This window comes from Misgurnus anguillicaudatus, chromosome 1, assembly GCF_027580225.2.
Source record: "Misgurnus anguillicaudatus chromosome 1, ASM2758022v2, whole genome shotgun sequence".
NCBI classification, from domain to species: Eukaryota; Metazoa; Chordata; class Actinopteri; order Cypriniformes; family Cobitidae; genus Misgurnus; species Misgurnus anguillicaudatus.
In genome coordinates, this window is record NC_073337.2 from 9,879,909 (window position 1) to 9,903,108 (window position 23,200).

Genomic DNA, 23,200 nt, shown 5'->3' on the forward strand with positions numbered 1-23,200 from the left:
AATAACTGGATCCACAAATTGAACCACAAATACAGGCCTAAACCAGACATTTAAAAGGGCATTTCCGTTCAACATCTCTGTTCTCATTTCCCGATAGTTCTCCTCACTCTTTCCGCCATTCGATTTGCTTTTCGTTTCAGCCTCTCTAGCTTTTCCGTGAGTCTTTGGGTCCTTGCAAATGGTCAAATGAGAAATGCAAATTAGCTATGGCCAGGTGGATGTAACAAGCTCGCTGATTGGCTCTGATTGTATGTCATGCGCAGATTTATAGATCTCGGATGAGGACCCAAAGAGTCACGGAAAAGCTAAATAGAGAGGCTAAAACGAAAAGCAAATCAAACAGCGAAAAGAACAAGGAGAACCATCGGGAAAATGAAAACAGAAATGTCAAACGGAAATGCCCCTCCAATTGCCCAATATAAACCTAAATCAATTTATAAATCCAGTTATTTGTTTCTCCCTTCAAATCGCTTTTTGAAATACATCTTGAAATTCCACCATTTAATTAAGAATTTGCAAATGCAATTTAAAATTACCAACTCACTGAGTGTTTCATGTTGTTTTTGTAAATTGCCATATCAACTTGAACTACCCATCAATGGATTAATATTTCATTTCTACATTATTTCTATAATCTCACCCTTTATTGCCCAACAAAATGCTACATAATGATTTTTTTCATAGATTAATTAATACATTTTTAAACAAATCTACTAATTGCCACTTCTATTGTCCAGGCAGTTATTAAATATTCAAGTTCTCTATTACATTCTGCATGACTCTTGTGGTCCTCCACAGCGCTCTACAACACTGCTGTCTTAGTGAAATACCCATCACACCCAAAATGGACCCTCAAATCAATACTCAAACCTTTGAAATACCTTAAAGATTTTATAGGGATGGCTTTGGCCAATGTGGAAAACAGATTGTTGTTTTTATAATGATTGATAATAACAGATATTAATGGTGTTAATATCATATCACAGATAAGTCTGTAATGTTTAAAATGCATTCACTATAAAAGTCTAGAATTTACTGTGCTTTTCATGTCAAATCAGATATCACAAAACTTCATCATGAATGTTTTGACTTATTTCTTTGCTTTTAAAGCCGTAGTTTTTCTCTGCGTCCAATGAGACCAAGAAGCACTTATGTTGGGCAATGTAGATGTAGTACATAGTGCATCTCTAGTATGGTATCATGTATAGGAATGACTAGAAGAAGCCCTTTTGTACTGGGGTTTCTTAGCAACTAGAAGATTATTTCACATATAGAGACTAAGGATGAAGTGTAAATAAACACAACACAAACACCTGCTTTGAGAGTAAGATTTTAAAGTGACTGTAGTGTACCGTGTGAATCTAGAATACCGCAGTGAGCATCATTTATTGCTCTCAAGTGCAAAATGAGTGAATTACATTGAAAAGAGACTTTGATTTTGCAAAAAGAGAGAAAAACATGGCAGCATTTATGAATGAGGTCTGGAAAACTGTTCCTGATCAGTACCTGCTGTTACCTCATTAAAACAAATGTTGGTTTTACTCATTACAGGACCTGTGTTTCTCCACCACAATATCTATAAACCTCAGAAATATTGTGTTTTAGAGTATGAAACTAAAACAGTACACATACTTTGAACAAATACGCGTGTGAAACCGATGTCTGGGTCATATCACACCCCAAAATCAACCCAAAGAATCCATTACATTTTGTCTGAACTATACACATGTTAAGGGATTTAAGCATTATGATTCTGTTTAATAAAAAATAAGAATTGTTTATTCATTACTGTAATTGGAATATAAGGGCTTAATTTATGCAAATGGTATTCGTTACTCATTTTGGGGGTGAAATGTGCCCAGGACATGTTTCTTGTGAACCATTTTGAACGCAAGAGCAAAATCATTCATGATGAGATCACATAGGCAGATCTGTGCTGTTGTGTCGTGTTTTCCTGGACGTACCGTCATCTCGTGGCTGTGCTTTCTGAAGGTTGGACATGGCGGCCGTGCGCTCGATGTCTATAACGGCGTACAGTTCTGTCCGGCGCGTGGGTGTGGCCGGTAAGGGCGTGGTGGGAGTTTTCGGGGTATGAGGTCCGCTGGAATCCGACACTTTGTCCATCTCCACCTCGATGTAGTTGAGCTGCCGGAGCGGGTCGCCCGCCCCGAGCCTCCGAAAGTCAAAGTTAAAAACGGTGGCGGAGTCCCGCAGCTTGTGCGCGCTGAGGGGCATCGTGACGTTTTCCGTGTTAACGTAGTTGTGCTGAGGATCTAAGGAATGTGAGGGATGAAATCCGTTAAGAGAGGGCGATTTGAGGTCCTCCTGGTCCTGCGGCACGCTGTAATGCTTACGAGCCTCCCACACGGGCGGCAGGTTCTCGTAGTAGAGCAGCGCAGTCCGCCTCTGAGCAGAGTTATTGGCGTTATGGGCGTCAGGGAGAGGCATCGGAGGCCTTATGCGTTTCGCACCGGAGGAAAAGGGAGGGGAAGCACCGTTGTGCTGTTTGTGGGATGTCTCCTTGCGATCGTCACTGTCGTAACCGGTATCGCAGTCTGTGGCGAGTCCCGTGCAACCGTTCACAGTCTTTACAGGAGAGCCGTTGGGTTGTACGTTGGAGCCGGTTGCTCCTAAATCCTGTCTTTCCTCTTTAAGCAGCAATTGCCGCTGGACAGGAGTGGGGCCTAAAACAAACTTGGCACCCTCCGGCTCCAAAACTACCTGTGGCTCAACCTCATTAGGAGAAACTGGAACCGGGTCTTCTGAATTCGAGGGTCGGTGCTCTAGAGGGGCGTGGCCACTACTAAAACTGCACCGCTCCTCTTGGAGACCCGTCGTGTTGACATAAGTGTGCACCTGCAGACATAAAAGATTGTTACAATAATAACCAACACATTTATTTCCCAGAGTGCCTTGGAATAAAGTGTATATGCCTACCGTCTCGTCATTGAGCAGCAGTGGATGCGTCGACTCCTCCCCTACAGATGGTAACCTAGCACTGCCCACTGATGGGTGTCGGCTGGAAGGTCTCGAGGAGGCGTCGCCGAATGACGGGTACCGCCCAATTCCATTAGCTACCGTTGGGACGGAGTAACCCAAAGCTGAAAAGAGTCATGAAGGAGTTAGTTCGGTTTTGTACGGTGTGTGAGGCCTAAATGTGTGCATGTATGGTCTTACTGGTGGGAGTGTGGGGTGTGACTGGAGGTTCTGGTTCCAGCACAGGTTCCTCTACAACACTGATGCTGTTGTTGTGCATGATGTCCTGCAGCATGTTGAAGATCTCCTCGGCCCGTGCGCACTTAAATGCAAATATCCCTGAAGAAGGAGCGGGATGGGTTTTATCAGCAAACAATGATTATAAATGAATAAAAAATAGGGTGAATTAAGATTTGATGACCAATATTAAACACAACAATGAAATAACACCACACATTATACTCACCACAACAGAAATATTTACCAATGTATATATGCGTCTATTAAATTGTTTTAATGCAAAATTATTAGGAAACAAATGGATTAGAATGACTGTGATATTCATAATATGTTATGATCATTTAAAGGTGCAGTGTGTCAATTTTAGGAGAATCTCTTGACAGAAATGCAATATAATATACATAACTATGTTTCTTTGCGTAATGAACCGTTATGTTTTTATTGCCATTCTGCGCCTCCATGTTTCTACAGTAGCCCTAAACAGACAAACTCCTCTATAGAGTGCGTGTTATCACTATGTTAACCGTACTGCTTGACTGTCTACTCTCAGCTGTCTCAGACGATTACAGGTGTGTCCTGTGTCAGCCACCGTAGCTTCTTTCTTTATGTGCTTCCAAAGGGAGGGTCGAGCAGTGGACTGAGCCGTTGGTTGCAATTCACAACCTCACCACTAGATGCTGCTAAGATTTACACATTGCACCTTTAATATATGTATATTAATGTACTCTTCACAACGGGGTTAAACTTCACAACTATCACGCCATTAGTTAACAGTAACATTAAAAACAACTTCATGAAGTATTATAATGTGTAACATACCAGGAATCTGTCACAAACAGCAGCAGAAGGAGAGAATGAAATCTCAATAAAATTAGTTAAGAAATAAACATGTGCTGTTCGAAGTAATGAGAGTTTAAGTCTCACCTTGACCGGTCTGACAGCGCCGGCCACTCTCAAACGAGAAGAGGTTGGAGTCGTAACCATAGCGACGCAGACAGAGGTAAGGCCACTTGACGGCATCTCGCTTGCGTGTATGGAGAATGAGGTCTTCCTCAGTTAACTCCATCACTCCTGAGCCCAGTTCATTGCCATCATCATCCACGTTTATCACCTGAACGTACAGGACGACATAAATCTATCATCCTCTGATAAAATCTTCACTGTCAGTTTACTGTGTACATACAAACAGCTACTACACAAAAAATAATAAGTAATAGTAATAAAAGAACGTCCTATAAAAAATAACATTAAATCAGCTGGTTGAAAGTAATCTGACACAATGACATGTAAACTTTATTATGTTTTTGTGATTGATAAAGACCCTTCCTCAAACAGCTCTTCTCAGAGACACTGATGCAGATGTTCACCTTGAACTTGTTGTGATGGTTGGGGTCGATGTCTTTCTCGGGACAGCTTAAACAGCTCCCCATGGCGCCGTCAACACACCATTGGACCCCTTGAATATAAGATATATAGCTTTAGACCTGATTTTAGTTATATGGCCCCATATGTGTTTACTCTGATCAGCCAGCAGATGGGGATGTGGTGCTTACCTGCAGCCAGCCATCAATGATTCTGCTTTACTCATCAGCACAAACCCCAACATCATACCTCCAGCATTAATGTGTGCTATAGAGAGAGATCAGCTGCCTAGGAAGAAGACAAAGAGAGGAAAGAAAAGGTTAGAAACCTCTCCCGGTTATCACGTACTTATGTTTCTGTTCTGTATTCACACTGCAGAACTGATCTCATGTTTTTTTCATTGGTACAAAGCTACAGACAAGTAAAGAGTCTTGACTTCAGGTCAGGCACTAAACTGTTTCCCCTTTCTGTGTCCAAATCTATGTTAAGAGCATTATTAAGTGTATGAAATACATTGAACCAAAGTCTGTCAATCAAGGACAGCTCCACATTATATGAAGATGATCGTATCTCAGTCCTATTTGAAAAAAAAATGGCATTTTGGCATTAATTAGATGAGTTCAGTGGGGCATAGATACGTGTTTGTTTTGTGGTATCCAGTGTTTCATTTTTGTAAGTACATTTATATAGTTTAAAGCAAAATTGTATTTAGCAAGACCCGTGTGAATGGCCCTTTACTTGGCAGCATAGAAAATAAGAAAACTAAAGAGGTTAAATATAAATATAGAGACAGAGCGCCGTTATGCAAACCTGAAAACCACGCCCACCGGGGGGGAAATCACCCCAACCGTCTCCATTGAGTTTGTATTGCGAGAAGCCGCCTCCTTGTCATTTCTGGCTTATAACAAAAAACTGAATAATGCCTAAAAGCTGCTGTGTGACAATATGTACAGCTAACAAGCCAAAGAACCCAGAAATAAGTTTTTATAAGCTGTCGAGCCGTAAAACCCAGTCTTTAAGGAGAATAAAGTGGATCGCCGACTACGTTTCCCCCTATGGACGCAGTTTTACTAATAGAAGTACTATGAAAAGTTGCCTGTATACATTTTTGTGTCTTTAAACGCTCGTCCCCTGGGGTCGACAGCTTACAAAAACTTATTTACAGATTAAACTTAAAAACAGAATAATACATAAAAGCTGCTGTGTGACAAGGTGTACATCTAACACGCCAAAAAAATAAATAAATAATTTTTTATAAGCTGTCGACTTCAAAAAACGAGCGTTTAGACACAGAAATGGAAACAGGCAACTTTTCATAGTACTTCTATTAGTAAAACTGCGTCCAATAGGGGGAAACGCAATCGGCGATCCACCTCACTCTCCCCAAAGACTGGGTTCCACGGCTCGACAGCCTACAAAAACCCACCTCTGTGTTCCTTGGCCTGTTAGCCGTACATACTGTCCCAAAGCAGCCCCAAGGCACTATTCAGTCCCTTGCTACAAGCCAGAAATGACAAGGAGGCGGCCCCCCGCAACACAAAGTCAATGGAGACAGCCGGACTGCCTTCCCCCCCGGTGGGCGCGGTCCTCAGGTTGTGACGCGCTGCGCTCTGTCTCTATGCTGGATGAGCTGAAACACAGTTTATAAATGATTCATGAGCTCCAGTAAATCTCTGCTCTAGTTTACACTTCATCTTTATATGAATGATGATAAACAGATAAACTGCTCAGATAGCAGACTGTATTAATTCCCACACTTGTACATATAAAAATCTATTTTTTACCCGGCATAAACTAAAACCAACTCTTACACACTTCACGTCTCTATAGCACCGTATAAAATAAATCCTCAATGCTGTAAATAATTTAAGATGTCCAAAATACATGATTTACAGTCCTACCCTGCATGGATGATACACAGACAGACAGCACTTAGTGTGCACCAGTCAGGCACCTGCTAATGAAATTAATTTGAGACGCGACCTATTAATATTCATCTGTGAGTGTGAGCTTCAAAACCCTCTTATCTTATTGCTTAGTAAGACAACAGGTCAAATGTCCTTTATGTAAGATCAACCATCAGAAGAGCAATGCTTATTTAAGAGATGAAGGGGTTTCAGTGCAAACATCAGCCACTACTTCATGGCCCACCTGCACAGGTGTATAGAGCCTAGGTCATGTGACCTCCATGACCTTTCACATTTCATGCTTACGCTGCATTTACACCAGCCGCGGTAGAGGCGTCAAGCGCAAGTGATTTCAATGTTAAGTGAATGTGAAGGTCTCACGGCGCAGTAGACGCGATTCCACCTTGCTTGCGCAAATTGAGCGTCTGAGGCGGTACGCACGAATGGGTTTTTTGTACATTTTGCATTTGACGCAAATTTGCGGCTGACGCCTGAGTTGAAAAATGTTAACTTTGGCGAATTTTCACGCAGCGTTAACCAATCAGGGGCCTGCTTGCTGCTGTGGCAGCAGCCCCGCCCGGAGTCACTCTTTCAACATGAAGGATCGCTTGATATTGTCCATGAGCAGTCACCCGGAGCTATACGACACAAGTTCTTATTTCTATAGAGACAGGAATAAAAAGGACCTCGCTTGGAAGAGTGTCAGTGAGGACATCGGGTAACCTGGTAAGTGGTAAATACACATTTCACTTTTGAGTCACGTGACGTTTATCGACCCGCACCATTTATTTTCCCCCTATTGTAAGGTGACTAAATACAAACCGGTAACTCTCTCGATAAATGTACAATCAACATCAGCCATCTTGCAAAGAGACAACCACATAGCACTTGGCCCTCCCACAAGAAGCGGATTTTGTCTCTGAAACGCATCAAATGCTTGCTTTTTCCGCGTGTCTACTACGCTCTAGACGTGCGAATGCATTCAAACTGTTCAATCGGCAAACTAGCCGGGGTAGACGCGATTTTGACCCCTGAAATACAGTTGGTGTAAACGCAGCATTAGAGGTGTCAAGCGCAAGTGATTTCAATGTTAAGTCAATGTTAAGTCAATGTGAAGACGTGTTGATGCGTGTCTGGAGGTCTTGCGGCACGAATGAGGCGTTTAGCACGGCGCGGTAGACACGATTCCGCCTCATTTGCACGTCTAGTTGGCACGAATTGAGCATCTGGCACAGTACACGCGGTACGCGCGAATGGTACTTTTTGTGCATTTTGCATTTGACGCAAATTTGCGTCTGACGCCCGAGTTGACAAATTTTAACTTCGGCGGATTTTCGCGCCGCGTTTACCAATCAGGAACCTGCTTGCTGCTGTGGCAGTAGTCTCAGCCTCAGACGTCACGCCCACAAAAGGTTGGCTGAACGTCTGATGTTTTTCGTACACTTTTCTGGAAACCCTGTGAGAATGTTAAAGTCGTCTTTGATTGGTTGGAAAAAAACGGATTTCCAGGAAACGCGAGTGTCGCGATTAGTTTCAGTCCCTGGAAAACAAAGCTCTGACGTTCCATTGAGGAAGAGAATCAGTCATGTTCACGTGGATAATAATGAGCAGTTATCATGATCAGCTAAACATTGGATTCTCAAAAATATGCATAGTTCGCGGCATCGACTCTCTAAAAGACGTCCAAGAGTTTTCTTTAAGGCAGTTAGTGGAGTTTAAAAGTTTGGTTCTCCTGAATTGCTAGTATGTGTTAAAAAGTGGAGAGATATGCTTCAAACAGACGTTTAACAGGATCGTCTCATTGGTGTGGCTGTTAATGAAGTGCTCAACGTTGTCCTATGGTGAGTAATGTTGTTTATTTAGATACTATTTGGTTGCGGCTGGTTATTTCAATAACTGACTTGTTGCCAGCCGGCTCGTTATTGTGGGGAGTCCGAAACGTGACGCTAGATGAAACAAACTGTGATTGGTTGTTTGACATGTCGGTCAAACAGCTCGTGGGCGGGCTTTGTCCAGAAAAAGCAGCGAAAAACACCAGACCTTCAGTATTGAAGGTCTGGCTACGCGAGACTACTGTGGCAGTAGCCCTGCCCAGAGTCACTCATTCAACATGGAGGAACTCTTGATATTGTCCATGAGCAGTCACCCGGAGCTATACAACACAAGTTCTTATTTCTATAGAGACAGGAATAAAATAGCACTTGCCCCTCCCACAAGAAGCGGATTTCGCCTCTGACGCTCGTCAAATGCTTGCTTTTTCCGTGTGTCTACTTCGCTCTAAATGCGCGAATGCATTTAAAATGTTCAAGCGGCAAACTAGACTCGATTTTGACGCCTCAAACGCAGCTGGTGTGAACCCATGGTCAGGGGCGCATTTACACTCTATGTTTGAAGTGACTTCATCACAATTTCTTCTCTCGTGGCACAGATCGGATATGAACCACGAGTCGCTTTTAAAAGATGATGTAAGCGGGTAATCAAAAAATACGGATATATTCAACAGATTGAAATTGGCCATCAAGATCTGCAATGTAAATCCAACCTAAAAGCATTACGCTTCATCTATGCAGTTTCATGATGTGCTCATTATGATTTCAGTCACAACAATTTCACTGCATACATAAAGCCAACACAACCACAACAAACCCACTAAAGTCATCTGAATCCAGCACCTCTCCATATGGGGCAGATCTGGAAGGGTTTGTGGCCGACTGTATGCTGCGTGTAAAGATTCACTTATTCCTGCTGCATGTTTGGGCAATTATCACCCCACGTAATGAAGGAGGTCATCATGACTAACCTGCAATACACTGCTAAACCACAGAGCATGAGTCAGACTCTGAGCGAATCAGATTTCATCTAAACGTAAAGGTCATGGATGAACACAAACATCCAAAACAAGATGCTCTATATAGGTTCAATATCGTGCAGAGTCTCCAGATTAGGAATGAGAATTGTAAGGAACTTATGGATGAACCATTTTCACCCAAACCTTAAAAAATTATCTCATAATCAACTTCATGCCATCCTAAACACATTTAGGAGGAGTTAAACTGAATAATACCCTGGCTTTTTTGAAAAATGTTTCTTTGAAAATTTTCAGTGTATAAAGACTCATAATTGTTTTACGTACCGACGTGGAGCCGTATGCCGTCATTTTTCTAGATGCGTTTCCATTCAAAGTGTTCAAACCCTCAAAATACTAGTCGTTTTCGCTCACAACTTTATTTTTTAATGAAACTGATTTAAAACAACTACTATCTACAATCAATTTCTTCTTTATACTACACCGCTTTCATTAGCAATCACTGTGCATGTGATATAATGAGGTCAACATACATTTACGCATTTAGCAGACGCATTTAGCCAAAACAGCTTAAGGTGTATTACAAGGTATACATTATATCATTATGCATCGAACCCACAACCTTTTGTGCTGCTAACCCCCTACCACTGAGCGACAGGTCATGAGGCATGCATACTGGTTACTACATACTAAGACCTCCAGGGTAAGATAGATATATCCTAAAACACTTTCACTGAAGGGAATCGCTCCGAGTAAGGCTGCACCCCTCTGACTTCATCACCCACACCCATAGTGGGCTCCGTGTGCGTGTTACCGCCCGGCCTTGTGACAACTGAAGCCGCAACTTCTCTCCCCCGCACAATGTTCACATTCCACGGGGCATAGGGTGTGGATGCAGAGGTAGGATTTTTTTTACAACAAAAATACCTTATGTCTCTCTCTTAATCTTCTGCTCAGCCGGTCCCGCTCTATTGGTTCTGCAGAGGCTTGTCATACAGAAGCCAAACGTGACTCACTGGATTTGCATTCTGGGAACGATGTGGGGTCACTGGAGCACTGAAGTGTTATTATGCATTTGTAAAGATTTCTAACAGTATAAACGCTCAGCTGGAAAGAATGAGTCAAGGGACTGCTCTTAACTAACACTTTACAGCCCATATTAACAGCCATTTAAAGCCATCACATGTTATTTAGTGTGATTGTTACTTTTACATATCAATTCAGCTGCACCACAACTGTGCTGGATAACTGTAGAGACACATTCCCGAGACAATATGGCATCACAAACCAATACATACCTAGCCAATTATTAAAACACGCACAAAGATTCAGGAATTTATAGGCATCGTTTTATTTATCTTGTAATGGTGTGACATGGCTTTTTACACTTCAGGTTTTCAAAACTAGATAAAAATATATTGAATAATGCCGACAAGAAATCGGTACGCGGTATCGGCCTAATACAAGAAATTGAAGAAGATTTACAAGATACTTGGGGGAATATATCTTGCTAAGTAATACGACATGCAATACGATAATGCTTTAAGGTTCTGAAATCAATTTTAACGTTATTTAAAAATATATTTAAAAGCTGAAAACAATAAGAAACATACATGTTTCACATTCTGATCATTAATCATCTTCCACACACTGAAGCACAAAAGCACATTTGTGTGCCCATCTCTTTTGTAAAACTGTGACCACACAAAACCTGTTGAAGTATTAAAATCAAACTATTGCTATTAGGGATGTTAACAATTAATCGTTGTCGATAAGAGTTAAATCGATAAAACTTAACAATTGTCGAAAAAGCAAGTGTTTGCGCGACGCCTGCGCAAAGCACATACACAGCCAGTGAAAAAAAAAACAAGCACGAAGAAGTTAAACTAGCTGTGATCACAACAATGCATGATGCCAAGCACACACCTGGGCTTTTTAAACTCATTCGAGACGAGGCTGGCTGCTAACACAACGAAATGGCATCCGCAGTGGATCTGAGAGGGTCCGATGCCGAAAATGCAAACACGGTTACTGAAAGCAAAGACCCTCTTCAGGGAATCCTGCAAGATTAGCATAGCAACGCTGCTAACGCTGCTTTACACAGGGAAGGAGACCAGAAGCCGTTTTTAATAGACAGATTAAAATGCAAAACTTAAATTCTGGCAAGAAACTGTTAAATGTAAACTGTAACTGACTGTCGTTACACTCTGAACGCCCGCAACATATATCATAGCTACACGCTAAACACTGTTGAGGGTTTTCTAATGGAAGGTTAAATTCTTCATAATATAAGGATCTTTGCTGAAAGTACACCGCAAGTCTAAAGCTGAGGTGACGACGGGAAAAGTGCCCTTCGTGTGCTTCTTGGATATAATTACAACAAGCGGTGTGTCAACGACTCAGAAAGCGAGGTGAACAACTAGAAAAATAACACCTGATGATAATGAAACTTTTTAATGTCATGGACGCACGGACTTTCATCCGACTGTGCGGAGTGCCCGTTATGAGGCGGAGTTTACTGTGTCTATAGTCATTATATTTCATTACGAGATTAAATTGATGACTTATCAAAACACCAACTACATTGACTCGTTTTATAATCCCACTAGCATGTTTTTTAGACAAAATTAAATCTTTCAATTCGATTGATTGATCGTTAATATAAATGATCATTGAATATGGGAAATTGCATAATTTGACATCCCTAATACAAGCGCAGCAAACTTCCCCTTGTGTTATTTTGAGAGATATGCAATCATTGCGGTGACCTGAAATCAACGCAATGAGGTCAAACAATTGCGATGAGATGATTATTTAATCATTGTGACAGCCCTATGTGCACCCAAATGCTAGAGATGGTTAGCAGGGCTAGCATAATGCTGCAATAACAAACCAAGAGATGCGTCACTAGTCAAGGGTAACACCATTAACATCTCTTCATATAATGCTCTCAAGACATCTTTTAAAGGGGAAATATCATGAAAATCTGACTTTTTCCAAGTTTAAGTGCTATAATGCTTCTATCGACCTAGAAAATGTGAAAAAAGATCAACCCAGTAACTCAGTTTTGGTAAACCATTCTTTGCAAGCATGTGAAAAAGTAGGTCATCGAAATTTGGCTCCCCTTGTGATGTCAGAAGCAGATAATACCGCCCCTTAATCAGCGCTTTCCAACCACAGCACTGCCATTTAGTACAGAGATCAGCTCATTTGCATTTATAAGAACACACCTAAAATGGCAAAATTTTTGCTCACGTCTACAAAGTGGCAATTTTATCATGTTATAATTTTTTTGAGCTAGAACTTCACAAATGTACTCTGGGGACACCAAATATTTATTTGACATTTTAAAAAAGTCCCCTTTAAGCAACTTTGATTGTATTTTGTGTGATCGTGTATGAATGTGCACTGTAAAAATGATGGTGGAAAGTCATGAGCAGGGGATTAGCATCAGCTAACCCCAAACCTTTAAACACAGCATTCCAACGCTGGGAAAAACACATCCCACTACATCCACTCTTCAATAACTCGACCCGCACGCTTCTTCCTCATGGAACGCTACACACTCCTGAATCCCAACTCAAAAATAAAGATGCATTTCTTTCCTTTACGCTGGAATGTAAACAACATTCAAATTTGGTTTCTCAGGCTTTGGGGTTTGGAAAAATAGGATGCCTGCTTTAAACGGCCTATTCTCAGGGAGGGCTATAGATATGACAGACAGCTTGTCTCCAACTGGCAATGAATAAACGCCAGACACACCTACTCATTAGGACAAAGATTTATTTCGATTTTAATGGCTCTGACAGTGAAAAACCCCAGACAGGCATTTAATGATTCCGACTTGGGGAAGAAAAAGATTTCTTGTGCCGAGAAACACACAAGGATAAGGACAAAGTAATCTTTTGATTGCAGACTGATAGGCTTTGCTTCTGAATTGTGAGAGTAATAAATCCTCATCAGAACTAGACATGGGTTTCCATTACATCCAGTGGATACAGTAGGAGATGTGTTTTTTGTAGGCATTCAAAGTTGAAGTCATGGTGTTGGTATATAGCGCAGAATATATATATAATACAGTGAATGATTTACTTGACAAATTTTATTTGATGCATGCTTTCACATGTTAATAATGTAAAGCGTTCCCTTCCAATGATTCCTGCAGAAATCTGTCCACAACAAAACCCTTCCCAGGTGACACATTTCATACTGTATATGCCCAGCCCTGTCTGTAGATATGACACAGATAAAGAAATACTTTAGTAAGCAATAGCATGATTCATTTTTGGATGCCCTGAGGCCACAGCCCACTGGAAAGCTATTTGCATTATGAAGAGTGGGAGATAAACAGAGAAGCTCTAATGAGTGTTGACTAACAGAGCTACAATTATCCTGTAAGTATGATCAGACATATGTGTAAAAACAACAAACAGCTGCCATTCGACTGTTTGTTGGACGAGTAACAGAGAGCTCCTTAGTATGTGTGCGTACTAATATTGAGAGAGAACGAGAGAGAGAGAGAAAGAGAGAGAGAGAGCACGTTCTTCCTCAGTTCTTCCGTGTCACCCCAGTAACCCAGCACTCCCAGTATGGCCAGCTGGTGTATGCGGAGCGACTCACACACTTCAAACAAGACCGCTAGTTTACTTTAACTCCCAGCAGAAAGACAGAGAAAGAGAGGTGATGTGTCAGTGCGGGGGAGGTTGAAACTCATACTAACTCTACAAGCTAGTTATATAGTATTTATCATCCGACATCTCTATTTTCAAACAGTAAGATTCACATTAATTCTTGCTTAAGTCTGTGTAAAGTCATTTGTGAATTGTTTCTAAACACATTATAAATATTAGAAACGTATTGCTGAAACATGTTACAAAGACTTTGAACTATGTAGTGAATTGCAGAGTTACACCATTCAACGTTTTTTCACATTTCTGTGTTCAGGATTATTTGGGTGGGGCTAAAGGCGCATTCATACTATCCAAACCAAGCCATGCCCCAGCGCGATTGTCCCCCCTCCCTACTTTCCCAGAAGCACGCACTCACGCTGTACTTTTATTGATCTGAGCCCAGGCGCGCGTTTGTCATTAGTATGCGATTGTTTTGAACAAATCAAGAAGCGCTCTCTTAACACTGGAGTCCATTGTAATGTTAAATCTGTGTTTTTATTTGGAGTTGTTTGGTGCAAGATGACACACAGCCCTCTCACATGTCAACATGTTGCTTAGAAGATCTGACGCATGTTTAGCTTAGACATTCACGTAACCCTGTGCGCGCCTCAGAAGGTGAGTGGTCGCGCAATTCACGTCCTTCCTTTTGAAACGTGCTCTGGCGCGATTAGCGATCACACTACACCTTCTACGCCTGAGCCCATATGAATCACGCTCCAGCCCACCTCTGTAAGCCGGCCAGGTCCCAATTAAGCAAACCGTGCATGGTACATAGTGATCACAATAGTCAAACGCGCCAGAGCGTGTGAGTGCGCCTAAAACTGTGTCTTGATGATGCACTTGAGCCACAGCGCATAGCCCTGCCCCTAACACAATCGCGAGCATTCATTCAGGTTGTAGCGGTATTTAACAGTAGAGAGATGGCAGCTTTCCTGTAAGTGGGCGTGGCTTAAGCGCTGACAATTGACACACCCCCAGTGTTAGAGAGCAGAGAATCTTGCTTATTTTTACTTATTTTATTTACTTGGTGGGCTTGTAAAACAGCAAGAAAAAAATCTTATTTAATAAACATCTCAAAAAACAAACTTAAGATTCCTTATAGAGATGCATCGATATATATAATTTTTCCACTGATATCTATAGCGAATTATGAAGACTGATATCTGCAGATACCCATACCAATAGTCTGATTGCAATAACTTGCAATAACTAAATTCCAGAGATTACATTTTCTAAAAGTCATTTCATTCTTGGGTTTACACCAGACACGGTAGACGCGGCAACCGCGAGTGATTTACATGTTAAGTCAATGCAAAGACGTGATTAGGCATCCTGCGGCATGGTTCCGTGCCACGTTAACCAATCAGGACCTTGCTGTAGTAGTGACGTGATAACAGGAAGTGAGCAGAGTGGCGGAGTCTCAGTGGAGTCGCAGAAGCCCCTCCCATAATGTGAATTTCCACGTGAATGCCTCAAATGACTAGAATTTCACGTGCGAATGAAGCGAGTGAACTCAAATGTTCAAGCGTCCAAGTATGCGCAAATAGCGCATTTTTGCTGTTTCTACCGCGGCTGGTGGGAATGCACCATTATAATGCCCAATAATATTGAACTAATGATGTTTCTTTACATTTTCCATACACAGAGCTCAAACACATTGTAATCCCCTCTGCTTTTTTAATTGAAAGGATATATCTTAGGGATGTGCATTTATGTCATTTTTCATTTCGATTAATCCATAGGTCTGAAAAACGAGTACTCGATTAACTGGGGATGGGGCAATCAAAGGGGCAGGACGTATACGTCATGGTGAAAATGAAAATATTTTATTAAAAACACTCAAATAAAACTTAATTTTGAAAAAACTATGACAGAACAAAGAATAGGCTACGAGATTACAATTAATTAAAAGTTTTTAACAGAAACCTCTAACAGGAAAAGCGGCATGATGAAGTGAAACTAAATGGTTAATAAACACAAATAAAGCGCTTTCTATATGACACACTCAACATAATATTACGGTAAGCCTTATATACAACATAAATGTATTATACAACGTGCATATATCTGCACAAAATGCAAGACTTGAGAGAAAGTTTAACTCCCATTGTGGATGTGCACCATAACAGCCAAAGCACAAGCTTCATAACATTAAAGCAGCTTTTGCTATCATATTAGCAATTAGCTGTGTCATGTCATCCTCTCACCTGTTCTCAGTCAAGATATGCTTGTATCAGTCTCTGGTATCTCTTGACATTTGATTTTTAGATATGAGATGATATGAGGGAACTTGTGACGGCGCTGTACATTTTGCATCTGAGTGACTGTATTTTCTTCCTACCAAAGTGAATCCCAAAATCACTGCATCCTTAAACCAAAGTGCCTCAGTTATGTGTTCGGCTTGACAGTATTGCATGGATCAGCGGGTTGCTGCAGCGCGGTTGTTACTGATGTCATATGTCGGTCTGCGTAGCTCAACACAACGTCAAACACACGCACCCAGTCCTTTACTTGTAGACATCCAAATGCCGGCATAACAACAATAAATAAATAAATAAACCCACATGACCATCGTTTTCGTGATCGATCATTGATGCCACGTTTGAGTACTCAAGCAAACAATTACTCATGCCCATCCCTAATATATCTCCCATGATTATCAGCTGTTTTTAAACTATCGTGGATATTGGTCAATATATCAGTGCATCTCTAATTTCTTATGCAGGATATTTCTACATGCCAAATTATTTGCCATGTTTCTTGAGGTTAACCCCTTAAATAATGTAAACAAAGTTTTATGCATTCCTCTTACATAATGAGCTGAAAATAGAATATAATGAGCTTTTCATATATGATGAAAATGAGAGGCATCTTGTGAAACTATGAAATAGTCGCTATTTCACTACAAGCTTAAGCTTGTGTAGGAGGTAGAAGATCAGAAAGAGAGTGGATGACCTCATTGCTCCTTCTCCTCAAGAAAGAGAGAAAAATAAAAAGAGAGAGGGAGAGAATAGGGGACTGCTAAAGAAAGTCAAGCTGAAATACAGATATCAAGCACAGGTCAGTTGTGTCATTGAGGTTACAGAGACCGACCACTGACCCCGTGTGGTGTTTAAAGCTTCAAGAGGCGCTGTCTTACCAAAATCATATTTTAAACTCCCACTCTGTGATTCCTAATGTCAGCAGCAAGCTATGATTACAGTGCATGGCTGTGGTGCACAATAAAACATTTCGGCTATTTAACAGAGGAACATATCCTAAACTAACACTGGTTTTGTTTAGCCTTTTTGGTCATTAGCTTCTTTATTGCTCATTAAACTGTTATTCGCCAGTAACTAAATCGTGTCAATGTTATTTATACATTAAAGAGTCGTAGCCTGAGGGACGCCCTTAAACGACTCCAACTCAAAGGCATTCAGGTGTGACTCCAGTGTAGGGCTGCACGATTAATCGTTTTTAAACCGAAATCGCGATGTGAATGGATGCGATTTTCGAATCGCAAGAAATGCGATTATTTCGATTCAAAACTATTAAATATAACAATCATCTAGTACGCAGTTTTTGACAGTTCGCTTCATGCGCATTTAACGTTTGATGCAGTTTAGACCAATAGAGTGCATGAACACTGAGGTGCTGACTACACGTCATCACACCATTTGGAAAACATGAGCGCGAGCAGCAGTTCAACGATGCGGAAAACACGGACAGAATCGCGAAATGCATACAAATGGAATTAACTGCAAACGCGGAATGTCATGAAGTTGGCAGATTTTGGATTCAGTCATTTTAAAAACGCATAATAACTCATTAACCGGCAAATGAAAGGACAGAAATGCGCGAAAACATTTCCCTTTTGTGTAATGTTGGACTTAAAGAGAGGTGTATATACGTCCGTTTCTCGTCATGCATCGCAAACAATGACAAGCGCCTCATCAGACTATAAGCAGGTTTCATTAAAGCCCGGAACACAGCAGACGAAACAGGTACATTATACTTTCTTGCACGCGCACATCTGCACCGCTTTGAATATTTACAGGCATGAGGGTTCATGAAGCGCGCACACAAAGAGCAGTCAGCACACGCGTGATCACTAAACTTAAGTTTTCTTTCTTGTCTAAGTGAACATAAACAGCTGGATGTTTATCCGTATATTGAAGCAGAGCAGTTTTAAAGCTGCCTTGTGTCTTAAAGTGACAGTAACCTGGTGCTTTCTGTGTCAGAAATGTTTATTACACACCAAAAATTAAAATCACTCCTTACTCTTAATTGAACAAGCTTCTGCAGCTCCACATTTAAAATCCTACAGTGAGGACTGTGCAGTCTTTTATTTGTATTTTTTGCTTATGTTGAATCATAGATTCTAATAACTAATATATTTACATTTATTACAGATGCCTGAAAAGTAAAACAAGATGAGTATAGTCTTATGATTAAAAGAAAAACTAAACATTTGCTTGTCAGATGCATTGTTGTAGTGACAGCCAAAATACATTGGCCTATATGTTATTTTAAATAAAACTTTCAAAAAAAAAAAAAAATTAAATTGTATTTTTTTTTTTTAATGTTCTTAGATTTAAAAAAAAAAAGTTTGTCTGCAGAATAGCAAAGTCCTGCAGACAACTTGGTACAATGTTTAAGAGGTTTTAAATAAACAGTAGCACAGCATCTTTCTTTGGTGCTATTAAAACCACCACAACAAACCTGGATGTAGTTCTTTTATTATATACTAATGAATCGCACTGTAAATCGCGAATCGCAATTTTGATCAGAAAAATCGCAATTAGATTTTTTCTCCGAATCGTGCAGCCCTACTCCAGTGTCATGTTAGGACAGATACACTTGCATTTACCTTTTGCTTCATTTAGCAGAGACATATATATCATTTCATAGGACAAGCCTACTTGAATTTTAACAAATACATAGATATATACAAAATACAAATACAAAGATATTCAGCATCACCACAAACCACCACTAAAAACCTGGTGTTTAACCCAAACATCTGGCCTAGACTTTGTAGACGTGAACACGGTAGAAGCTCACTAAAACAAAGTAGCTGACAAACCATCTACAGTTATTCATTATCTTCATTATCAATATAACATTCGATTTTAAAAATGAAGGTGCTTCACAATGCCATAGAACAGTGGTTCCCAACCTTTTTTGATTCAAGGACCCCTATTTGCCAACAACAATATTTGAAGGCCCCCCCAATCACTCAATTCTTTCCACATAAAATTAAATAGAACATGGAATGACTAGACAGATGTATATTCGCTACTAGTCTAAAAATGTCCAAAAGAATAAGAAACATCTTGATTTTTGATTGTTTTAGCTTATTTAATGATTGTTTTGTCCAATTTTTATCATTTTAGGTCATTTTGAGGCCCCCTTGGAAATCTGCTGAGGCCCCGGGCCCCTGGTTGGGAAACACTGCCATAGAAGAACCACGTTATTTTAGTGTATTTGGTATAATAAAATGTGTTTGAATGGTTTATGGTTAAAAAACACATTATTTTCCACATACTGTACATTTTTGTAGCTCAAGATTTCACCCTCTTCCTGAAACGCACGGATTTTGTACAAAACTCATTGATTTGAAAAGCACACTGTTCCTGATTGGCCAGCTAATCTGTATGTTGTGATTGGTCTGAATACCTCTGACGTCGGATGGGAATGTGACGCTCCTTACCATGTTTGAAAGATTCACTCACAATGCAATGCTAACAGGAGATAATTTACAGGCTGAGTCCGAAGCGGGAGGAATTATGATTATGTTGGTCTTGTCTACATCACCAATCCCAGGAAGTAAACTGTTGCCTACAATCCATGTGTTTGTTGTACTCCAAGAAAAGAGATTTACATTGGAGACAATAACTCGCATCATCATTTACTTTGGGGTATGTACCTTTTCCATATCATTAACATGTACTAATACACACTTACACACCAAAGAAATGAAAAATCGTGAATCAGACAATAGGTACCTTTTAACCTTTTTGATGTAAGCTTTAGGTACTGTGATTTTTGGGGATAGGTTTTTGATAAGCCCAGGGCTTCTACCTAACCTTTTTCATATGCTTTTGTTAATTTGATTTTTTTTGTGTGTGTGTTGTAATTGATTTTTACTTTTTCAGTTCGAAATAAATAAATAAATATTTTATCTTGCCCGGTGCACAAATACCCAACTAGGGATGCATATCAATTAATCGCGATTAATCTATAGCAGAATAAAAGTTTTTGTTTACATCATATATGTGTGTGTACTGTGTATAATAACTTTGTATAGTTAAATGCACACACATGCATGTATATATTTAAGCAATGTTTACATGTGTATATACATTTGTATATTTATGTATAATTTATATTATATATAAATATAAATACTTAATATATAAATATATTTTTTTCTTAAAATTATACATGCATGTGTGCATATTTATATATACATAATTATTATACACAGTTCACACACATATATGATGTAAACAAAAACTTTTATTCTGCTATAGATTAATCGCGATTAATTGATATGCATCCCTATACCCAACTAACTCTTAATTCTTATTGATTTTTAGTGGTTAACACACAACACTGTTTAAAACCTCTAACACACACAAACAGCACATTATTGAGCTTCAGTATATAATTTCTGTAAACTGCACAGACAAGAGTGATCGAGTATATTACAACATCGCAGCTGACTAGACTGACACCACAGCCAAAGACTCGGATCGTAGTCAGTGGCAGAACTGAACCCAATATTAATACAGACAAGTTAATGCTTTTAATGCTTTTGCTTCTGATAAGAGACAAACGATTTAAAGTGCGTCAGAGAAAACGTCTAATCCAATAACTGGAAGCCATAAAGGCAGTGCTGAGTCACTGGGCAAACAGGAGAAACACAGTCACTCCATCACAGATTTTAAGGAACATCCATTCAGATTGGCTTCTTGTTTCCTATCCGAATCTATATAATCATCCACACAAACACAGCAGCTCCAAACAGATCTCACACAATCCTTAAATGGTGTATTTCAGTATTAAAGATATTAGTTAGTTACTCTTATTTTATTTAGTTTTCCAGGTTTGTGCTATGAATGGTGCATTCTTCGATGTCACACCTAAACGTTCTTCTTTTAAGTGTAATCTTTTAGTCAGGTTGTGACTATATCAACTGCCATAACTTCAGGTGTGGTGACCCAGAATATGCCACACCCCAAATGCATCCTCTGCTTAGCTCAATGCTATTAGACAAGCACAACGTCAATGTACAGACAGGTTACATAGAGGGGCAATACTCCGGCTAGCAGCAACTATATGGCATTTTTGCACTCATTCATCTGCCATTGGTAGATTCCAGACAATCTGATAGATACCAAAATGGACATCAACAAACCTATTCAATGTAAGAGAAAATGCAATCCGCACTACATTAATGCCAGGTTCAAATTGAGCATTAAATATGGTTTGTGCTGGCCACAAAGTGTCTCATAAAATGAATTATTGTCTATTGAGTGCATGAAACCATTAAAATTACACTTTTATTCAGTTGTTTATATATTTTCATTTAATAAATTCATGATAACTACTGCCTTTCTAGACACACTGTCTAATATTCCAAGAATCACACAAAATCTTTCAGTTCACAGCATAAATGTTGGTAATGAAATGTTATGAATCAGATTGTGTAAGTTATGATAAAAACTGCATGATTTAAGTTATTCTTGTCATGTCATATACAGTAAGTTCAGTTAAATAAATACACAATGATTTATAAATGTTTGCTTAGCTTTTACACCAGCATCAAGAGTGAATGCAAAGACTGATAAAACATATTATAAAAAAACACAACCATGTCTGTTTATCAATACTTTTGGTCATGATAATAACACTCTTCTTAAGTAATGAATGGTGTGTTTGTGCACATTAACAAACTCAATCTTGTAATCAAAGTCTGAAATGTTATTCTGAAATATAACTGCAATATATTGTATAATATGTGATAAGCCAGCAAATATTAATAAAGTTAAGTTTCCTTAAAACTTTCAACTTTTGGTTAGCAATACTGATTTTTGCTCCTTATGTTTTCTATATAAACACAATTGTTTCGAAATGCCAAACCCCCATCACATCAGAATACATACAGAAACCAGGTTACAAACTCAATAAAATCCAACTAATTGTTTATATATGCTTGCTTTAACCATCCACATAAACTTTATCAGTTTTTATGAGGATTTTATGATCAAATCTGTGTAATTCACTCAGTGAGCACAAAAACTAACATTACAGATGCCTAAACATACCGAGCTCATTACTTTATTATACCAGATGAAAATAACTTTTAATTTCTGTTTTAACATTAAAGTAGTACGCCCAACAAATACAATCTGACATAAAACGCAAAGAATTGACTGAATTGAATTATATAATACTCAGCGATGCTACTATGCTAATAACTTAGCCCGCTAACAAATAATCACAGCCAAAGCGGATTTAATTCATGAAATATGATGTAAATGTGTACTTACTATAGTCATATCTTCACTGGTGAGTTTAATATGATATTATTTGTCTTGGTGAAGGCGATAAATGAGTGTTTTTCCAGTCTGGTGTATAAAATCTCTTCACAGGACTCATCGCCCGTATCAAAACTCCCTCAGACACCAAAGCAGCGAAACTTTTTCATCTATCCATCTCCCACATTCCAGGAAGAGAACGAAGAGAAGAAAAACGCCTGAAATTGCTATTCCGACACAGATTTTGGAGGTGTGAATGTTTTCTTTGTGTTTTCTGAGTAAATTAGTCTGATCATTTCGATTAATCGGCAGCAGCAGAAAGTAAAGGCGCTCGAGCGCTCTGAATGTGAGCTCGCGCTGCTCTACTCCCACTCCCCTCAGGCCAGAGAGAGAGAGAGAGACGGGGAGAGATAGGGAGAGAGAGAGACGGGGAGAGAGAGAGAAATGAAAAACGTATAAAAGTGAAAGTATTTTAGTATTTTATAAGTTTTATAGTAATTACAAATTGACATAATTTATCAACAACAGACAAGGACAATATTGGGATAAATAGTGGGATATAAATATTTATAATAGATTTTTAAAAAAAAACTATGCACACAAGTTTTGATGTGGGATTGTACTTGCCTTGAATTTCAATTCACCTTTATAAGGTTTCTTTATTGTTATTAAATAAGAATGTTTACATCCGGCTAAAAGGCATTATTTTTTTAA

General features: G+C 39.5%; 1 protein-coding gene across 1 annotated transcript; it reads right to left on the reverse strand.

Moving 5' to 3' along the window:
* Positions 1-730: 730 nt before the first annotated feature.
* Positions 731-22,874, reverse strand: frs2a (fibroblast growth factor receptor substrate 2a). Its single transcript, XM_055190886.2, has 7 exons — positions 22,499-22,874; positions 4,770-4,866; positions 4,584-4,672; positions 4,141-4,327; positions 3,178-3,315; positions 2,938-3,101; positions 731-2,856 (listed from the first exon to the last, which is right to left on the reverse strand). The coding sequence occupies exons 3-7, from the start codon at positions 4,644-4,646 to the stop codon at positions 1,918-1,920; spliced, it is 1,491 nt and encodes a 496-aa protein (XP_055046861.2). The 5' UTR covers positions 4,647-4,672; positions 4,770-4,866; positions 22,499-22,874; the 3' UTR covers positions 731-1,917.
* Between the last annotated feature and the right edge of the window lie 326 nt (positions 22,875-23,200).